At 40.6% G+C, this 18,310-nt stretch overlaps 1 protein-coding gene across 1 annotated transcript in view; it reads right to left on the bottom strand.

Moving 5' to 3' along the window:
- Positions 1-3,943: 3,943 nt before the first annotated feature.
- The window catches only part of IPMK (inositol polyphosphate multikinase), a 39,120-nt gene continuing 24,753 nt past the window's right edge, over positions 3,944-18,310 (bottom strand). The window contains exons 4-6 of the mRNA XM_053983498.1: positions 17,551-17,723; positions 10,488-10,569; positions 3,944-9,551 (exon numbers count right to left, since the gene is read on the bottom strand). Of these exons, the coding sequence (XP_053839473.1) occupies positions 8,917-9,551; positions 10,488-10,569; positions 17,551-17,723 (890 nt within the window). The 3' untranslated portion in view covers positions 3,944-8,916. The remainder of the gene's footprint in view (positions 9,552-10,487; positions 10,570-17,550; positions 17,724-18,310) is intronic.

Below are 18,310 nucleotides of genomic sequence, written 5' to 3'. Positions count from 1 at the left end.
TGAAACACAAATACACAGCATTTTCAAAAGGCTCCTGAAAGACGCAGAGCCCAGCTCATGCATCTGAGCGGGGTGGGGGGGGGGGAAATCACCACTAGCAGCAGTGCAAGAGAACCTGGGAGGCTCCAAGGCCTTCCCACCACTCTGGCAGGCAGGAAGAATGCAGAAGATAGTGCTGGCCCAAAGCCCCCAGTTCTTCTCTGTGTTTAAGAGAGCTGCATGATATATTTCCCATGTTTAGGGCTGCACAAGCCTGAATAGCTGTTAACATGTTTGGAAAGAATGTGTCAGTGGCCAGTGGTAGAATTCAACAGTGTCTGTTGGTGGTGAATTTAGCTCCTGCTGAAAGGAAGACAGGGAAAGGGGGGGGGGGGGGCGAAGAAAAAAAAAAACTGAAGCAAGAAAAAAATCTCAAGAGGTTCACTGGAAATGCTGGAAGGAGACAAGCTGAGAGGCATTGAGCCAAAATAGGACCAGAATTTCTGTTACTACACTGTTATGCTGGTGTGCTATATTGCTATGTAGAAATTCTTCTTTTTTGTTAAACTTTTTATTTCAATGCACTTTTCTTTAAGGGAGAATGCCCAGTTTCCTGCAAATTAATTCCTCCTCTTCAGCCTGGTTCTCTCTCCCTGCCCTTTAACTGATTGTCCATTCTGCCTTGGGTTCTATGTAGGTATTTTAACTTAAGCAAAGCTAATGTAATTGAGGATTAAAAGTGGAACCTTCCTTTCCTGGTGGCAATAAAGTTTTCATTATAAATACCTCCTGGTTCACTTCTCAGGCTTTCCTGGCTATCCTGCTGACTGCTGTAACACAGCACAGCTGCTTTTGCACAGGTACCAGGCAAGATGGAATCCTTTAAAATTAAAAAATACTCAAAAAAGAAGTGCAAATCAAGGGCATACTCAGGACTCCTGTGTCTCTGCTATTTTCCTAGAGGCACACTAGCCTTTGAAAAATCAAACAATTCATCATTTTACTTCTCCAGGCAGATTTTTAATAGTGTTGATACACTGGTGCTTCTGGTCATGCCCCAAGCAAGTGGATGTGGAAGCTGAGCTGTGACAAAGCCTGGCTGGTTATCAGCCTCCAGCAAGACATCACCATTCCAGGGGAGAGACTTGCAGCCTCCTTGTTCCAAATGTTGGGGTACCAATGTTTAAAATGGACCCAAAAAGCTTCCAGGCAGGTAAGAAGAAGCTGTGAGTTCCAGCTGATTAAATGACAATGTGTGGTTCCAGTCTGTGGGCTGAATTCTGTAGGAGTCCTGACTGAGGGGAAGTTCAGAGGAAGAGCTGCATTGGAGCATTTTCTTTGTAGCTATTCCTGATTTATTTCTTTCTTTTGAGAAGTAATTTTGCAAAATTAGTACTTGGGCATGGTACCTGTTTGACAGCTTCCCATCTGTGGGCCCAATTTATATCTACTGAAACTGCTACAAAATCAAGTTTTTATTGCCAGCCACATTGAAGTTTATATAGCTGTGAAAAAATGGGCTGAACTCAGTTCCCCCTTATGCTTTATCAACCAAAAGTGTGCACTGACACCAATCCTTTACTGCCATCCAGGGCAACAGGCAATTGGCTGCCCTTCAGATATACTGCACAACACACAGGTGGATTTATTTGCTCTGTTCAAGGTCAAAGAAAGTGTAGAAATGGCCAGAGGAAAATGTGTATATGACAGGTATTCTACAGTTCTTATTCTAGATTATATTTACCCTCAGATCTTGTGCTGGCCTAAATCACAAACTACAGTTCCATTTAGAGGAAGTCTACATTTGTGGATGACAAGAAGGCTGAAAAGTAAAAGCAAAAACAGCAGAGCAGCAACAGGAGATAAGATAAATGTATGATATTAAAGGTGAGACTTTTAAATGGCTCTCTAGACACTTCATTGCTAAGGAAACTTCCCTGTCTGAGCATCCAGGACCAGTCTGACTGTCACTCTTGCACCACCTGAGCTAGACCAAAGCCCCTTCACAGCTGCACCTCACACTCACACTGGGTGTCCTTATGGGCTTGGATCCAGGTTTTCCATGGCAGAGTCTCAGACATTCAAAGTCTCAAAATAATTTAATCTTGGTGCAATGACTCAAATAACTAAATAACAATTCCAGCTGGTTCCTTCAAGGAGGCACCCCAAAAAAGGAACCCTTTGGCTTTTATCCCCTCACAGTCTGAGCACAGAAGTCTGGGGTTCTCTGCTCCTGCTGTGTCTCCGAGTGTCCAGTCCCCTGGCAGGGCCACTGGTCCCCAGGCCCCTCATTACACAGAGGGTCAGCAGGTCACAGCCTCTGGCCCCAGGCTCCCCCAGAGCTCAACCTACAGCTCCCCTCGACCTACCTGCACTGAAAGGATTCTTTAACACCCATTCCCCTCCCACAACCCCAGTCTTTCCTCCACACATAGGAAGCACTTCTCTCCCTAAAAACAAGCCAAATTGAGGGAGCCAGAAGAGCAGAAAATCAGTAATTTAAGTGTCAGGTGGGACTGTAATATTTGGCATCTGCCAGGCATCAATCACACCATGCAGAGAGGCAGTGGAACACAAACCTAAGAGCTATGCTAGCAGAGACTCAAGAGTAGGTCCCTGCACTGAGGGAAGAGTAGGTTTGGTTATCACCCAGGGCCATGTCCTGAGAGCCTCAACTCCATGTCCATCCTCATCACAGCACATGTCACAGTTGAGACAGACACAATACAGAGTATCACCATACAATTTCAGAAGACTTTAAGCATTCCCCCACACAGAGTAACACCTTACCTCATCAGAAGGCTGCAAGCATCTGCTCTTCCTTGTTCTTCAGCCCAGCCTTTTATCCCCTCACGTTGATGCACTGCACCTGTGAGCCCTCTGTTCCCTTTGGGATTGGTCAGTGCACCTGGGCACTCCATGGTTCATCACCTTCAGTGTCACTCACCTGTCCTGCACAGCTGTGGCCAATTAGGGATGAGGCTCAGCCCCAGCCCCACTCCCAATTACCACAAACTCTGTGCCTACGCATCTTCGATGGGATGTCCCTGTGTGGGGGCTCTGTGCAGTTCCCCAGCTCCTCTCCACATCTCCCCACATGGCATTTTCTTAGTCGAAGGCAGTTGGCTCTCAGCTGCATCAGCTCCCTGAGATATTTCACTGTGCAGCTGTTCAAACACACATGTGTGTGAAGGGAAGGAGAGATCAGAGACAGTAACCCCAGCCAGCCAATACCCCTGACAAGTGATGTGAGCATGCAACCAAGGAGTGTGATTCCCTCTTCGTTTTAAACAAGGAAATGGGGATTTCTTTACAAGATTCTTCAGTGCATAACCATTATTCATGTTTAAATTCAAAACACAAAAACCCCTAAATCCTCACAATACTGTGGATTTTGCCAGTTACAGCCTCACCCCATCATTTCTTCCAATTCTGGACCATGGGAAGGAAGGCTGCACAGAGCCGTGGGATAGCACTTAAGACTACTGAACACATATAGAAAGCATTTTCGTAGACAAGCAAGACAACATTAAAAAAAAAAAAAAGAAAAAAATTTCCAACATAATCCCCCCTCCAAACCAACCTAAACATTAAGCACTAAGCCTGTTCCTGCATGCTTTTGGAATTTGGGACCTGATGTTGGATGCAAAAGGACATGTAATCAATGATATATACAGCATCTTGTGGTGCTGTTAAGGGTTTTCCAGGATGAGCTTAAAGGATTGTGGAATTTCTTTTTTTATTTTATAGAGATAATTCTTGTATACCCAGCAGATATTCCCAAAAAAAATGGCAAAGGATGCTGTGACAAAAATATGGTGGTAAAGCAAACCTGGTAAATCCAAGGGAAACCCATTACAGAGGGCACAGAAAAAAAGGATTCATCATCTGTGCAGGTAATAGTCAAGCAAACATTTTCTCAACAATCTTCTTATATTTAAAATAAACCAATTATACTTGCAAGTCACTTGCAGAAATTTTTAATAATTTGCCAAACATACAGCTATTAGAATGACCCTAAATATCACTAAGAATTAAGTTACAAAAGTTGATAGATAGCACAGTACAATGTTCTATAAAATAAACACGGGTAATATTAACAATACTCCCTGTGGTCCAAGAATGTCAGAAAATAGCAAATGAAATTACAAACACATACAGATCAGAGGAGATTGAGAGGCAGCTTTAGACACTTGGATCAAAGAAACTGAGACTAGACTAGACACATTAATTCATCAACATAATGACTGTAGAACTTTAAATCTCAAAAACAATTAACAACACAGCATCAGGTGCAGTTTCACATGGTTTCATCTATGTTCCAGTACAGTTCCCAGAAGATTAAAGTGCGTTTGTGCACTGTAGTTTCATTTAGTCAGGTGCAACACGTGTTTGGATGCTACTTTCTTTTTTAAAAAGTGACCTATGAAATAAAATAACTACTTGAACCAATGTCCACAATTCAAACTAAGGTGTTTTGAAGTACCTTTGTTCTGACTTTGCTAGTAAATGTCATGTAACAAACCCCAAATCCACAAGGCCTATCTCCACTAAACAAGACCAGAGTAAAAGATATTTACTGAAACATGTTTTCTGTGGCACAACCCTCAGTTTCCTTATTTTCCCCTTTCAAACATATTTGCCCTTTGGATGACAATTTTCTACTGCAGCTTCCATTTACAGATTGCTGTGAACATGAAAAACAGCCAAAATCGTGGCTATGGTGATGATACTTCCCAGATAACATCCTTTTTAACCCAATGAGTAAGTACAACACATTCTCTCTGTGGGCCACCTGGAGATCTGCAGCCTTTGGATCTTACCTGCAGCCATTCTCTGTGCTACAGCACAGACCCAGGTCTCCTGCTCAGGTCTCCTTAGGAACTCTCAGTGCTCTCTGCTGTACCACCTCCTTAAACCCAAACCTCCTCCTGAGCCGCAGTGAGGGAAGGGAAACTCCACACAGTTCAGCTGTCACTCACATTGCCCCCAGAACATCCTCTGCAACTCCCGAGTAAAGAACTCACTCAAAGCCTACGATCCAGTCTCCCATCAGATCGTCCTGTCCACCACCACCATTCCTGCTCTTTCAGGGGAGAGTGGATTCCTACAGCATTTGAGGCATCTCACGGTGTTTTTCAGAAGCGGCACTTCAAAAGGATTTATGGGGCATGAGCTTTTTAGGAAATAGAAATTTCCATCATGATGCCACCTGTGGCAAGGGCACTTGGGGGGGAAACTGTACGTAGGGAAAAAATATCCGAAAGAAATTAGGAGGATGGTCAGCTAAACGGGAAGTGTGGATGTAAGTCTCCGCTCTTCCAGCATCTTCCTACATTTGATTGTGCTTCAGATCATGACGGGAGCAAGTCACTGCAATGATTTTAGGTTCATAATGTGAACACTCCTGCACACCTGACGTGGCCAGCGTAGGTGATACCATTCCTTCACCACTGCTGCTCTCACAGCTGAGAAGGCCCATTTTAAACTCTGCACAATCGAGATCACATCAAGAGCTCTCTGCAGGTGAGGAAGTTTTACTGGGGTTCTAGATCTGTAGCATGTTAACATTACTTACAATATTACATGCACTGAAATATTTTAAAAACATATGCACTCTGTTAATCAAATTAATGGAAAATAGTGATTTCCTGATCTACTCAGTATTTTTAGACGTTCTCCATGAAACGGTGAGATTATGGAAAAGAACACCCTGGTTATACATTACAGTAGAAAAAAACAAAACAGTGCAAGTTTCATCAGAATCACAACTACCAGTAAAGTCTCCACTTCAGTTCATAAAACGAATTGATTAAATTATTTTAAGTATTTAATAATGGCATAGTAACTTCCAATGCAATTTATGCAACAAATTTCACTAATATTCAAAAATACATTTGTAAATGCTTTCCATAAAACTTTATACAACTCAAGTTCTCCTTAGGTAATTCTAAGCACAGTCCTCACACCACCTAGGCAGAAGCCTCTATTCTCAGAGTTCATGAGTGACAATGCTGCATGAGATCTTCCTCTTTGAGAGTTGGCTCTGCTAAACCCAACTCTTATTGCTTAAAATCATCAGTTTCCTCAGCAGGCCTAGCACCCAGCTACACCACACTAGTCTGGGGCAGCAACCCACTGTTTTATGGACATAAACACCTACAAGCCTTGTAACCATTCCTGTAAAGATTTCCATGTAATGTTTGCCTGTCCTGTATACTCTGCCCAGAGAACAAAAGGGGCATTGCTGAGAGGGAGGGAGATCAATCATTGAGAGTGCATCAGTTCAGTGACCCATTGTCTCCCTCTTCATCTTCTGATTAATTACATATTCTGTTTAATGATTTCTGTAATACATTTCCAACTGCAACTGAAAACAATTGGCTCAGACACAAGACACGCCGAGCCTAAAATCTGCAAGAACAGAAGTGTGAGTATAAGGCCTCTGCAGGCTCAAACTCACAGCTGGTACTGTGCCCAAACATCTCCACATAAGCTTTATTTACACAATTTCCAATGAAAAATACTGTTACTTCTCAGGCTACATTTTAAATTATCAGAAATACATTCATAATAACTGCTGGTACAAAAACCATGATAATTTTTTTTTAATTCAAAATATTCTGACAGGTTGACAATATTCCAGGCATGTTACAAATACTGCCATAGCCAACAAAACAATCAATACTTAAAGAGCATTCAAACACTGAGGACACTTATCTTAAAGCAGAGACAGGAGAGTGCATGGTGTTAAGTGCATACTTATCATTTTCCAATAACTGACTTGAGGAAAATGCCTCATTTCTCTGGTACAAAGTGGATTAAAACCCAGAAGAGATGACTTAGAGAGGACAAAAATGATGATGTTAAAATGTTTTTGCCCATATTTTCCTATAAAACCTTGTACCTTTATCATACAAGGCCACTACCAGTCTGGACTATTCTAGTGTTAACAATTTAAGGGACAGAACAATAAAATCATAACAGAGAAACCAGTGACAAAGCAAACAAAACCACAAACTCTTTCTAGAATATGGCTTAAATTAATTCACAGGGAGTTGGGAATATATTAACTATAAGGTGCAAGAGAAATACCAGGTAGGAAAAAAGTTCCTCTCTTCCTGGTACTTTCCCCCTCAGACTTCACTGTATTTCACATAAAATTTTTAACACACTGGTCTCACCCTTCTTGCAAGCCCCTTTTTCCATACTTCTAAAACATCATGTTACTAAAAGGTTGGTTTCATTATTGAATGTATTGGTCAATATGAGTTCTAAAGTTTAAACCATGTAATTCTACACATAGTAATACCCTGTTTCACCCAATTAACCCAAGTTCTCAAATAGAGCTAAAAATTCAGCTTTATTTAAAACAGCGTAGTTGCTTGAAAAAGTATGCATCTCTTTGTCATGTAGAAAACAGATGTCCAATGAAGAACTTGTCAAGACGTGTACACAGCTGAGTGCATAGTGCAGAACATCATACAGAGAGAGCAGCAAGGCCACAGGGTCACTAAGTCCACATGAAAAAGATTTATGTTTCCAATGACCAAATCCATTCGACAACATTTTCGGCCTGGAAAGGCTTTAAGCATTAAAATCTTGCTCTAGGGATGGCAGGACTCCTCCATTCCCACTTTTCATACAGCTCATTGTAATATGCATGGCAGCACAGCCACCTACACAGCAGAGACAACCAAAACTGCTTTGGATACATCATCCTGATCTCAAGTATTCCATACAAACATTGACTTTTTCTTGTGAAAAGGAAGGAAATGGGACAGCTTTCAAATTACACAGCTTGCCTGTGTGTCATTAAAGAAACTTGCCATGTCAGCAGCCCAGGATGGAGAGCCACAGCTCCACTGGCACAAGTGGTAGCACAGCTGGTGGCTCCAAGGCTGAATGATCTCGCAGGAGGCTCCTCTGCCTTCTATTGCTTGAGGTTCCAGTCAGTGCTCCCCAGCAGTTGAAGCATCAAACACTCACTGCAAAAATGCAAGTGGCTTACAGCCAGCAGAGCTCTGCACACTCACCCAAAACACTTGTTTCCCCATTCTACTGGTTTGCTTTTTAAAGCAATGTTGATGGAGAATGGCCACGAGAACAACAGAGTGAGACATTTTCCTTAATCACAGCATCAGACACTCCATTAACAGACTGACATAATCTCCTAAACCAAATCAGTTCCTGGAACATCTTGCATTTGCCTTCTTTCGCTTGTTCTTAGGAACAAACGGTTTCTCTAGAAGTTGTGCAGTTTAAGTCTGTTATGATATTGTACTCCAGCATTTTCTTAGCACCTCAACACAAATTACACGGTAGCTCATGTGTGATGAACATCAGCTACAACATCCAAGAAGGGGGAAGGGCTGAAAGAACAACAATATTGTCCAATGACACAGAAAAGCACTTTGGGATGCACTGGCTTCAGGTGAGACTGCTGACTCAGAATGGGATTTCTCTCCAAGCAGAGTTACTCCAGTTATTCAAATACAGTAAACACAAGGGCAGTACTGAGGACATCAATCCTGCACCTTACAACTTTCAGTCTATTTTCTAAACACCTCTTAATGGAGATGTGGCTCAGTGTCAAGGCTAAATGGGCAAAAATGTCATCTATGCTAAAGTCATTAGAAGAACTAACATAACCCTTGCTTCTGGTAGTCCTTGGATTTAAGCCAACCACATACATTTCATTCTGTTAATTTAACTATCCTGCTTTATCTCAGGTATCTTCATCCTTTCACACTTCCTAATTAACTATCAATATTTTTCCTGAGTGAAATTATAAAAAGTTAAACCTTTCTACCAAAAGTACAAAGACAAATAAAATATAGAACAATACAAACCCAGTTATACAGCATTACAAGTGCAGAAATTCTTCATGTTGTTGCTCTTTATCATTGGCCCCCAATAAAAAACATAGCAAAGAATTTAGTTATCCAAAATATTTTGCAGTACTGTGATGAGATTCTTCAGACCATAAATATAGCCCTCATCCTTTGTGTTGCTGGGAAACACATGAGCAAAATCGATCATTCGGACTTCGACATTTGCACTTTCCTTGGTCTCTGCTGGCATGTGATAGAAAACTTTTTCCAGTTGGGGTAGAACATTTCCATTCAGGTGCTCCTGTGTAATGCATGTGCTGGTTTTCCACACATTGTCTTGCTCTGAGTTTTCAACTTTTAGGGAGAGCTGACTGTGGTGCCTCTTCGAGCACGCCTTTTTGTGAAGTGCATAAAATTTAGACAAGCCTTTACCTACAGAGGCTTCAATTTTTCCATTCTCTGTCGAATTTATTACATGAATATTATTATTATACTCCAATACATCTCCACCTGATAACAGGCCTTTGGGTACTTTTCTCTTCTCTGCCAAGGTGACATCACTCAACCGCATGGTTGTCGCTTGACATGAACCTTCATAGACAAACAGCAGTGAGCTTGCGTAGAAGTTGAGCTGTGTCTGGCCTTCAAACCACTCCAAAATCTTCTCAACCTTCTGAATGCTGGCAGCTACCACATCTTTTCTCAAGCAGTACCCACTGTGGAAAAACTTTGAGATGCCTGCAAGAAAAACATTTTTTTCACTTCTGAACAGAAAACAAATGATTTTTTTTGTCTTTTGGGATGAGAATAGCTCTTATCTGAAGGAACAGACACCATTCAGGTAGTTTATCTTCAGGCAGTTACTAACTAAACCAAAGTGAGCCTAAGAACTCTGAGACCTTCAGTCACATCACCTGCTGTGTAATACTACAGCTTGGGCTTGGGTTTTAAGTAGAAGTAAATGTATCAAGCACACAGTAAAAGAACATGGTTCCTGCTCCCAGGTCAACTGAACAAGTGTCTGGACAGTTTTGGGCAGGGACCCATTAAATTCTCCATGCAGAAACAGGCTCAATTATTGTTATTATGAGTGTGTTTGTGTGTGTACCTTCTGTCCCTTGCTGGGGGACAGATGAGCAGGCGTCAACTAATAACTAGTCTGCAATCATTATCACCAAACAGCCCCATGATGGCAGCATTTTTATTAATTGTTAATGTAGAGCAACATGTGGATTGACGTCAACTGATCAAGTCCTTTGAACTGAAAGATGCTTTTGTAGTAGCTTTCTAATAAAAAATACACTTAGATATTCACAGAAGACAACTAGAGACAAAGGTATTTATAATAAAAACATGCAATACTTCTACAAGATTTCTATTTCATTATAGTTTCAAAGCTGCAAAGAAGTTGAATTCTAGAATTATCTCCCTTATTAGCGGTAAAAGAGACATGAGGAGGAGGCTATTCCTATATTCTGCACTGCTGTTACAGCCAACTGCACACTTAATTTTAAGTTGAGAGGCAGCTCAAATACTATAGGGAACAGCCATGAGGGTCTTTGAGGACAAAAAAGGACTTTTAAAATGGGAACACCCAGAATACTTTTTCCACACAGTTCTATAAATCAGTATTTAAATGAAAAGATCCAAGCACACGCCAATTCCCTTACTTACCGTCCTTGACTGTTTCCTTGGTCAAGCTCCTTCCGTAGTGCTGGTTTTGTGTCTCATAGCTGTCTGAAGACACGTGGTACACCTGAAAGAGGCAAGAAGGGGGCTCCCTATGTATTTTGAAGCATCAATATTTCTACAGAGCAAGAGACAGACACCTCACAGACAAGCCACAAAACATTAGTCCTCACAGTTTTTAAGTTTCTTGCAGTGCCCAGCAAAAAAAAAAGCTCTCTCCAAAACTTTCCCTTCAGCCCTTGGGCTCCAAGCTACAGCTCTCCTGTGCTAGAGACATCCTGGTGGTAGCAAAAAGCAATGTATTCATTACAGGGAACTCTTTTATAAGGCCTTGCAAATCACAGCTGAGACCTGAAACTACCTGATGTGGATGTTAAATCAGTAAGAGAACAAAGCAAAAATTTCAATGCAATTATTTTGAGTTCTTAAAATTATAAAACTATTTAGCACAAAAGCAAAACAGTAAGAATTACTGTATGTGACCACCAAGGCTCAGCTCCATAAGACACATCTGCAACTGTCAGCACAAACAGGCTGCACTAAATAAATGGCAGCAGCCAGGCAAAAGCTGGTTCCAGCAACAACAGCAGTACTTCAGCTCTCATCTGAAAGGGAGGCAACTCACATGAGTACAGTTTTGTCCATATCAGGAATTGTACAAGCTTAAGAACTTAATTCAAAACTGCTTCACATATAGACATATTTTCTCTCACACTGAAATATTTCCACGGCAGAAATGCACGAGGCAGCAAGGCCCAAGTATAATTTGTTTATGAGAGCGTAGACAATTTTTATTTGCAAAAATAATGGTGTTACCAAGCAGGCAGTTGTCTCTGGCAGGAACTTGGTGCTTGGCACTTGTTCAGACCACCCATCCCTGTGGCATCCACCCCATCCACAGCCCTGCCCTCCCTTCACCGCTGTAAACAGAGAGGATCCCACTGAATGAGTCAGGGCGCACTGCTGAGGAGCCTGCTCCTCATCCCTCCTCTGGGGCCTTATTCTTGCTGAAGCCAACCAATAAAGTCCACAACAGTGCAACAGCAATAAAAGGAAATATTACAGGAGCGTTAAATAAAGAAAATAGAATTCCCTGTTTTCATTACAGCCCACCACCCCAAAAATCTCTCTCCCCCTTCCAAATAACAATAAATCCAGTATGATTTCGCAGATCCCCACCTCCTGTTTTGCAAAGCAGCTTGGAAGAACAGTCTCAAATAGCTTTTATTTTGACAAAAAGACTGATTTTAAGTCTCTAACCATGAACTGAAGGGGCTGTAAACAGTTCTCATTATTGTAAAAATATAAGGAGCTGTAAGTCTAAATGTTTGAACTCACTCAGTAGCAGAGACACTTCATACTGTTATGATACTTGGAGAAACTGAGGCCTCCATGACTATGAAATGAAGAAGGCCATAGCAGAGATGAGTTGTTCTAAAACTGCATCTAACAACTGTGATTTTGGGTACACAAGAACAATAATTTTTCTGCATTTAGTTTTTGCTGGGTTTTTTTCCAAAGCACATGAAAGAAGTACCAGCATATGACGCAGAAACCCAAAGATTACTTATGTAACCATTTCAGGTACCAAAGTAACCTTCAAAAACATACCAAAAGTTTCAAAACTTTTTAAAGAGCAACAATAAAGCCTAATATTGCTTAGAATCAAGAGTCTAATGACTACATTGAAGTTTTCACTAGCTGTGCCTTCATTTTAATGATATTAAGTGTTCTCATGTAGTTGGACAAGGGGCAGCTTTCTGCAAACATCAGCACTGCAGCAGTACCTAACCAAATCATCTTGTTTACCAGAACCTTCCTTATCTCTTCCTGCAGGAGCTGCAGTTTTTCTGACATGGGCACTAGCTCAAACATGCTGATTAAGATCTGCAAGCTCATTTTGTTTTCCAAAGAAATGCTGGAGCAGCACATCAGACCCTGTGCTTCTGAGCTGGGTTTCCCAAGAAACCACCCCAATTTTTCTCATAATTGAACAAAACCATTCCCCAAATGTCTTTCTATATTGCTTACAAACACTGAGGCAGATGTGCATGCTGCAATAACAGCACATTTTAACTGTACAAAACAGTCAGTGACAAAGCACCAAGTCCCAGAGCCACAGGACGAGTGTGTTTAACAGTATGTGTTTAACTGCGTGGTGGACTCAGAAGGCCCTGGGCCACCAAGAGGCTTGGCTGCAGCCAGTGGCATTAAAGGACAGCAGATCTGCATAATCACAAAAACTGTCTCTGACTGCCACCTTGAGACTGCACAACTGCAGAAAAAGACTAGTTGAACATTCCTGGAAAACCTCACTCAAATACAGATAAATTACATCCCATTCTCAAAGCAAAGGAGCTGAAAGCCAAGCTCAAACAGAAACAATCTCTCACCAGCCGTTGCTCCACCCTCACCCAGCCAAACACAGGGGTGGCTGTGCTGGAGGAGCAGGAGGCTAAAATCAATTTCCTATTTGACAGACCTCTTGCTCTACCATGCTTTTGTTCACATGGCCACCACCTATCACCTGCTATTAACCCTTCCCAAAATGACATTTTGCCTCTCAACCAAGCTTTTTCTGCCTCCCTGTTGTTGCAGCTGTCTGAACTAGCCCATTTCTGTCAGAACAACCAGTCAAGTCAGATCTGTAACCTTAACGGCAGCCAAGAAATTATTAGGACAGGAAAATCTCATTCCTTGTCCACCTGCCACAGCTTGTCATGTGTTTGCTCTGTATCCACTGGCAGGTCTCCTCCAGAGACCTTCCTTTGCAAGACCAAGAAAACTCTTTCTATGAACTGCAAAACACTGCCTTCAAGAAACCTCCTGCTTCATGAGTCATTTTTCTATATTCTTACTATGCAAGATCAGAGCTGTTGTCAGTACCCAGCTGCTACCAAAGCTGGAGCCACAAGCTGAAATTGGGGTTAAGCAGGTGGCACCCCAACTCATCTAGGCACATCCAACAGCAGCATCCATCCCCCAGCTCTGCAGGGACCCTCCTGGTGCCAGGCCAAGACCCACACCCATGCCTGGGCACCTTCTGCCTGTACCCCACCACTGTCCCAATATAAATGCATGTTTCCTTCCTGCTCAAAGAACCTAGATTTCTCTGCAGGCTCTTCATCCTGCCACAGTGCAAGTCTTAAAGTGTTTCAACAAGCCTTATTTTTTATTTTCAAAAAGAAAGTAATTGAAGAAAGGATTCAAAAAGAAAGGATTTGAAGAAAAAAATAACAAAGGGAGAATCTTTGTTAGAAAACATTCTCTTATTTGATATCTCTGCTTTATAGTAATGCTCTCACATTACCACTGGTGTTGAGAGCATGCCCCATTATCCAAATCCATTTATCTAAACATCTCATTCCCTAATTTTTACTTTTTTAAAACTTAATTTATTGTAGCTAGACCACAGGTGATAAAAGTACACATATCCCTGCTTCCTGCTGCCTTGAAAATTCAGCACAAAAAGGATGCAGCCCTGCTCCCTCATTTCCATACTTAGATATTACTCTGGCCATTTTGCTTCTTTGTTCCTCTGGACTACTTTGACTGAGTGCTTCATATGACTAATTGCAGCCCCAAATGCTCTGATAGTCAAGATACAGTTTTAGTCAAGTCCTTACATAATTAAGTTGTAGAATCAAATTTATCCAGTGAAAAAGCAGACTACTATTTTCCTAAATAAAAGAAACTACAACACTGCAATTAAATCATAAACCATCTTTAAAATAGCTTAATACAGTAATTTTAGACTCCCAGAACTTCCACGAAGCATCTCATTAGAATAAATTTATTTTATGTCATAAAAGACCACCTGCTCCAGCTTGGAAGATTTTTTTTTTCAGGGCTTTCGGATGGTTTCTTTGGCTTAGGGTTTTATTTATTGTTTCATGGATTTTTTGTTTTGCTTTGTCTTCCTGTTTTCTTAAACATCAAAGCTTGAATTAGACTTATAAATGTAAAAACCCCAGTTCTGGTAATTTTTCAGTCTAGAAGAATCTGAACAGTAGATGCAAAATTTAATACTTTTATGACTTCTCTCCTAAATCTTTTAAGTAGCAGATCAGAGCTCGTGAAAATTACAATACTAGAAAGAGTTCATAAAAACCTCATACAATAGAGTCAATTAGAGTCAATTTGAAAATATCCTTCAGAATCATGTGCTATAGATTAGAAAATTCACTTGTAAAACCAGCTTTGATTATTATACATTACTGCCTGCATGTTCATAGGCACAAATGATAGAAGTCAATGATGGATTATAATGGTAAAATTACATAATCACCAGACTGTGCTTTAAAATAGCATTTCAGAAATATTTTGGAGTAAGTGAGATTGCAGTCGATGTCCTGGAAACAAAAGAAAATCTGCAGAATCTGGGAACTGTGGATTCCAAAAGGACTGTGAATCTGAAATGAGAGCACAGCCCACACATTGTGCTTGTACTCAACAGCATGCAGAATGCTCTGTATTTAACACTGCCTGTGCTGCAAAAAGATTTCTTACCTGTTTGCATGTCTGCTACTGAAACCATATTACAATTTGTATTTTTGCTATTTCAACAGTACCTGAGACTTCCAACTTCTATGCAAACTCTAACTACTTTCATAACAAATCATGTCCACTCTGACAGAAACCCAGAATGATCTGGTTTAAAAAGGTTCCAATCCCCTGCCATGGGCAGGGACATGTTTGACTAAACCAGGTTGCTCCACGTCCCGTCCAACCTGGCCTTGAACACTTCCAGGGATCCAGGGGCATCTGTTAAAGAAAGGAACTCCTCCACTAAGTACAGAATTGTGTTTTTAAACAATGTTATTAAAATAACTGTGCTTCCTAAATGTATTTCCATGCATTTATTTTGTCTATTCAGTGTGTTAAGCTAAATATAGATCAAATGTCAGAACTGTGTACATAAATTAATGCTGGGCTAGACAGGAGACTCCTATTTTTAGGGACACACCATACATATTTTATATATAAACAGATGACTGCTTGTTTACCAATGCATAAGAAAAAGCTGTTTCAATAGCCTTTTGGGTAAAAATACACTGTAAATAGATTTTGGGGTAAAACCCCCACCTATAACACTTTTTTAGCTTGTATCTCTTCATGACAACTTATATGATGGGTGCTTTAGAAAAAGCATAGCTACACGCTCTGCTTTTCCTGGCCCTCTCCTTCTTGACCTTGTAAAAATTTATCACACAAGCCCACCTCCCTGGTAAAAAAAGCACTGAATGGAGAGATTAAAACCAAACCTCTGTACTTCTTCGTTACATCATGTTTTGTCCAGCAAACAGGAACAACCTTCATCCAGCACGTGAGCTGTTCTAGGCAGTACATATCCATGTAGGAGTGTTTTATAGTATGGCCAGAATGTTGTAAAAATAAAGCAAGCACAGAGAACTCCCCATCACCAAGAGGCAAAGAACATTGTGAATTCAGACTTTGGCAAGTGCTGTGTGAGGGCAGGAGGAAACTTTTCAATTCTCTTTGGAAAACAAATTCCAAAATGTACTTGGGTGCCAAAGGCAAAAATCCAAATCTCATCTAGCTAAACACTGGATGGAAAACTGCACTACTTGGGAGAATCATCATTATACATCCAGTCTGAATTAGGGGATTGAAAAAAATTCTGCAACAGGACAAAGACACAAATAAGTGACAATGTTAAAAACAAGAGTCACAAGCATACCACAGAAGCAATCAATCATTCCTTCTGCACTGCCATGAAACATAGGACATGAAGCACATTGTTTTACAAATGAGATAAGAAAGGTTACACAATGACATCAACCAAATCCAAAGCTATAATCTCTAACCTTCCTTTTCCATCCAAACTGTTTGGCTGGTTTTTGACTTAACTCCCACATTCTTGCTCATAGGCTTATGTAATTACTACTCATGACCACTATAATTTATATAGTAGCTTATCTCAAGGCAGAGTTAAGGGCTGGGAGGCTGGGCAGTTCTGCACAAAACATTACAGAGATATTAGAATTATCTTGAACAATGGTGCAATCTGGCTGCTGTTGCTATTCAACAGCAAAGAGGAAGCTTATCAAAGTCTCCAGCCATTTATGCTGCAGAGCTTGAGGAGCCCTGGCTTTGCGTATGAGAAGAAAAACAAAAATCCCACATCAAAAAGAAAATGATTCCTGTACCTATCATTGCAGAGAAAACTACTTTTGAATTCCATCAGGAGCTCAGTGACAACAACACATTTCTCTTACTGAGCCACAAATGTTCTGTACAGCTTTTCTTTACAATGAAGTTTTAAAGTAGCCAATACACACCTATTGACTCTTGGTATTTCTAAGAGTACCAAGAGTTAATAGGGATGTCTGCATGCCCAACTAACCTTCCCCTGACAGCCATTCCTTGAGTGTGTAAATATCAAAAGAAGTTTCCTTCTGACTGAAAGCTTTTTAAAATGTAAAACATCAGCAGCTGTTCATGACTATTTGCATCACCTCTGCAGAACATCAGCAGCTGTTCATAGCTATATGCATTGCCTCTGAGAGCTTATTTACTCCTCCCTAAATTAAAAAAAAATATGTAAAATTATTTTTATTTAAAAACAGAGTATAAAGATGAAAAATGTGGAGGATACAGCTCATTGTTGAATTATTAGAAAGACTGGCTCAGTATATAAATCCCTGATATAAGCCCGAAAGAAAACAAACACACAAAAAATCTGCTTAATAATTTTAAATATCTGTTGTGGTGGTGAAGAATTAATTGCAACTATATTCAGTTTTAAATACCCAGCCCCTCTCTTGTACACACATACAGTGCCCAGGTTGCAAATAGCTTGCCCTAATGGACACAGCCATGTTAAATAATTGTTTTGAACCAGAGCAGTGCTTTGGAACTGATTGCACATGATAGCTGATACCAGCACTACCAAGACATTCAGGTAACACTGTATTTATGTAAAACTCAAAAGGATTGCTGTTTGCTAGGAAAACCAGTTGCTTTACCTGCTGTGGGACAAGAGGCCTGAGCATAAACTGAAAGTGAAGACAAAACAAGTTCTTACCCTCATTCCAAGAACCAAAAAGCCAATCTCTTCCATCAGTGGGTACTTGCTGACCTGCTGCTGTATCTTCTCCGCTGAAGCATACGGGTCATAACTTTTCTGACCAATTTTTACATCCATTATGCAGGGCTTATTAAACTTACGGGTCACATCTTCCAGTTTTAGATATGTATCTGTCAAAACAACAAAACTTTTGTTAACAGTGGGTCAAAGCAAAATAATTACATAGCTTCTGCTGAGCACCTGTGGAGGAATGTGAACAGTTTAAGGCTTAGTATCACATGAATTCTTCAAGAGTCAAATTTGTCTCTGAATGCAGGCTAAATCATGGTCACTGACACCCACAAATTCTATTGCTATGAAAATCTAAATGCTTTCTTGTTTATAAAATTGTATACAATTAACATGTGTTAACCTAGCATTCAAATTATTGCTCAGATAAAATCCCTGAGTAGCTTTTATTAAGTCATTAACATATCACAAAGAGCATTACTAACCACATACAAATGCAGGTTTTGCAGCTGTGTGGCTAGTTTTGCAATTCAGTTGGTCTCTTGTGTAATTTTAAAAATGAAGAGAACATTTCTTTCCTAGCCTTCAGGGGCTGAAGTGCAGCTCATTTTGCTTCTTTTTATCCCACTCCCATCTACACTTATTTCTCATGGCACACCTTTTGGGGAAAATGCTCCTAGGCTGCCTTTCATCCATTTCTAACAGCCATTTGGGAGGGTGGCTGGACAAAGAAATCCCAGAAGTACTT

This window comes from Vidua macroura, chromosome 8 (assembly GCF_024509145.1).
Source record: "Vidua macroura isolate BioBank_ID:100142 chromosome 8, ASM2450914v1, whole genome shotgun sequence".
Classification (NCBI taxonomy): domain Eukaryota; kingdom Metazoa; phylum Chordata; class Aves; order Passeriformes; family Viduidae; genus Vidua; species Vidua macroura.
Note: the sequence above shows the minus strand (reverse complement) of the source record. Positions and strands in the feature narration are given on the sequence as shown.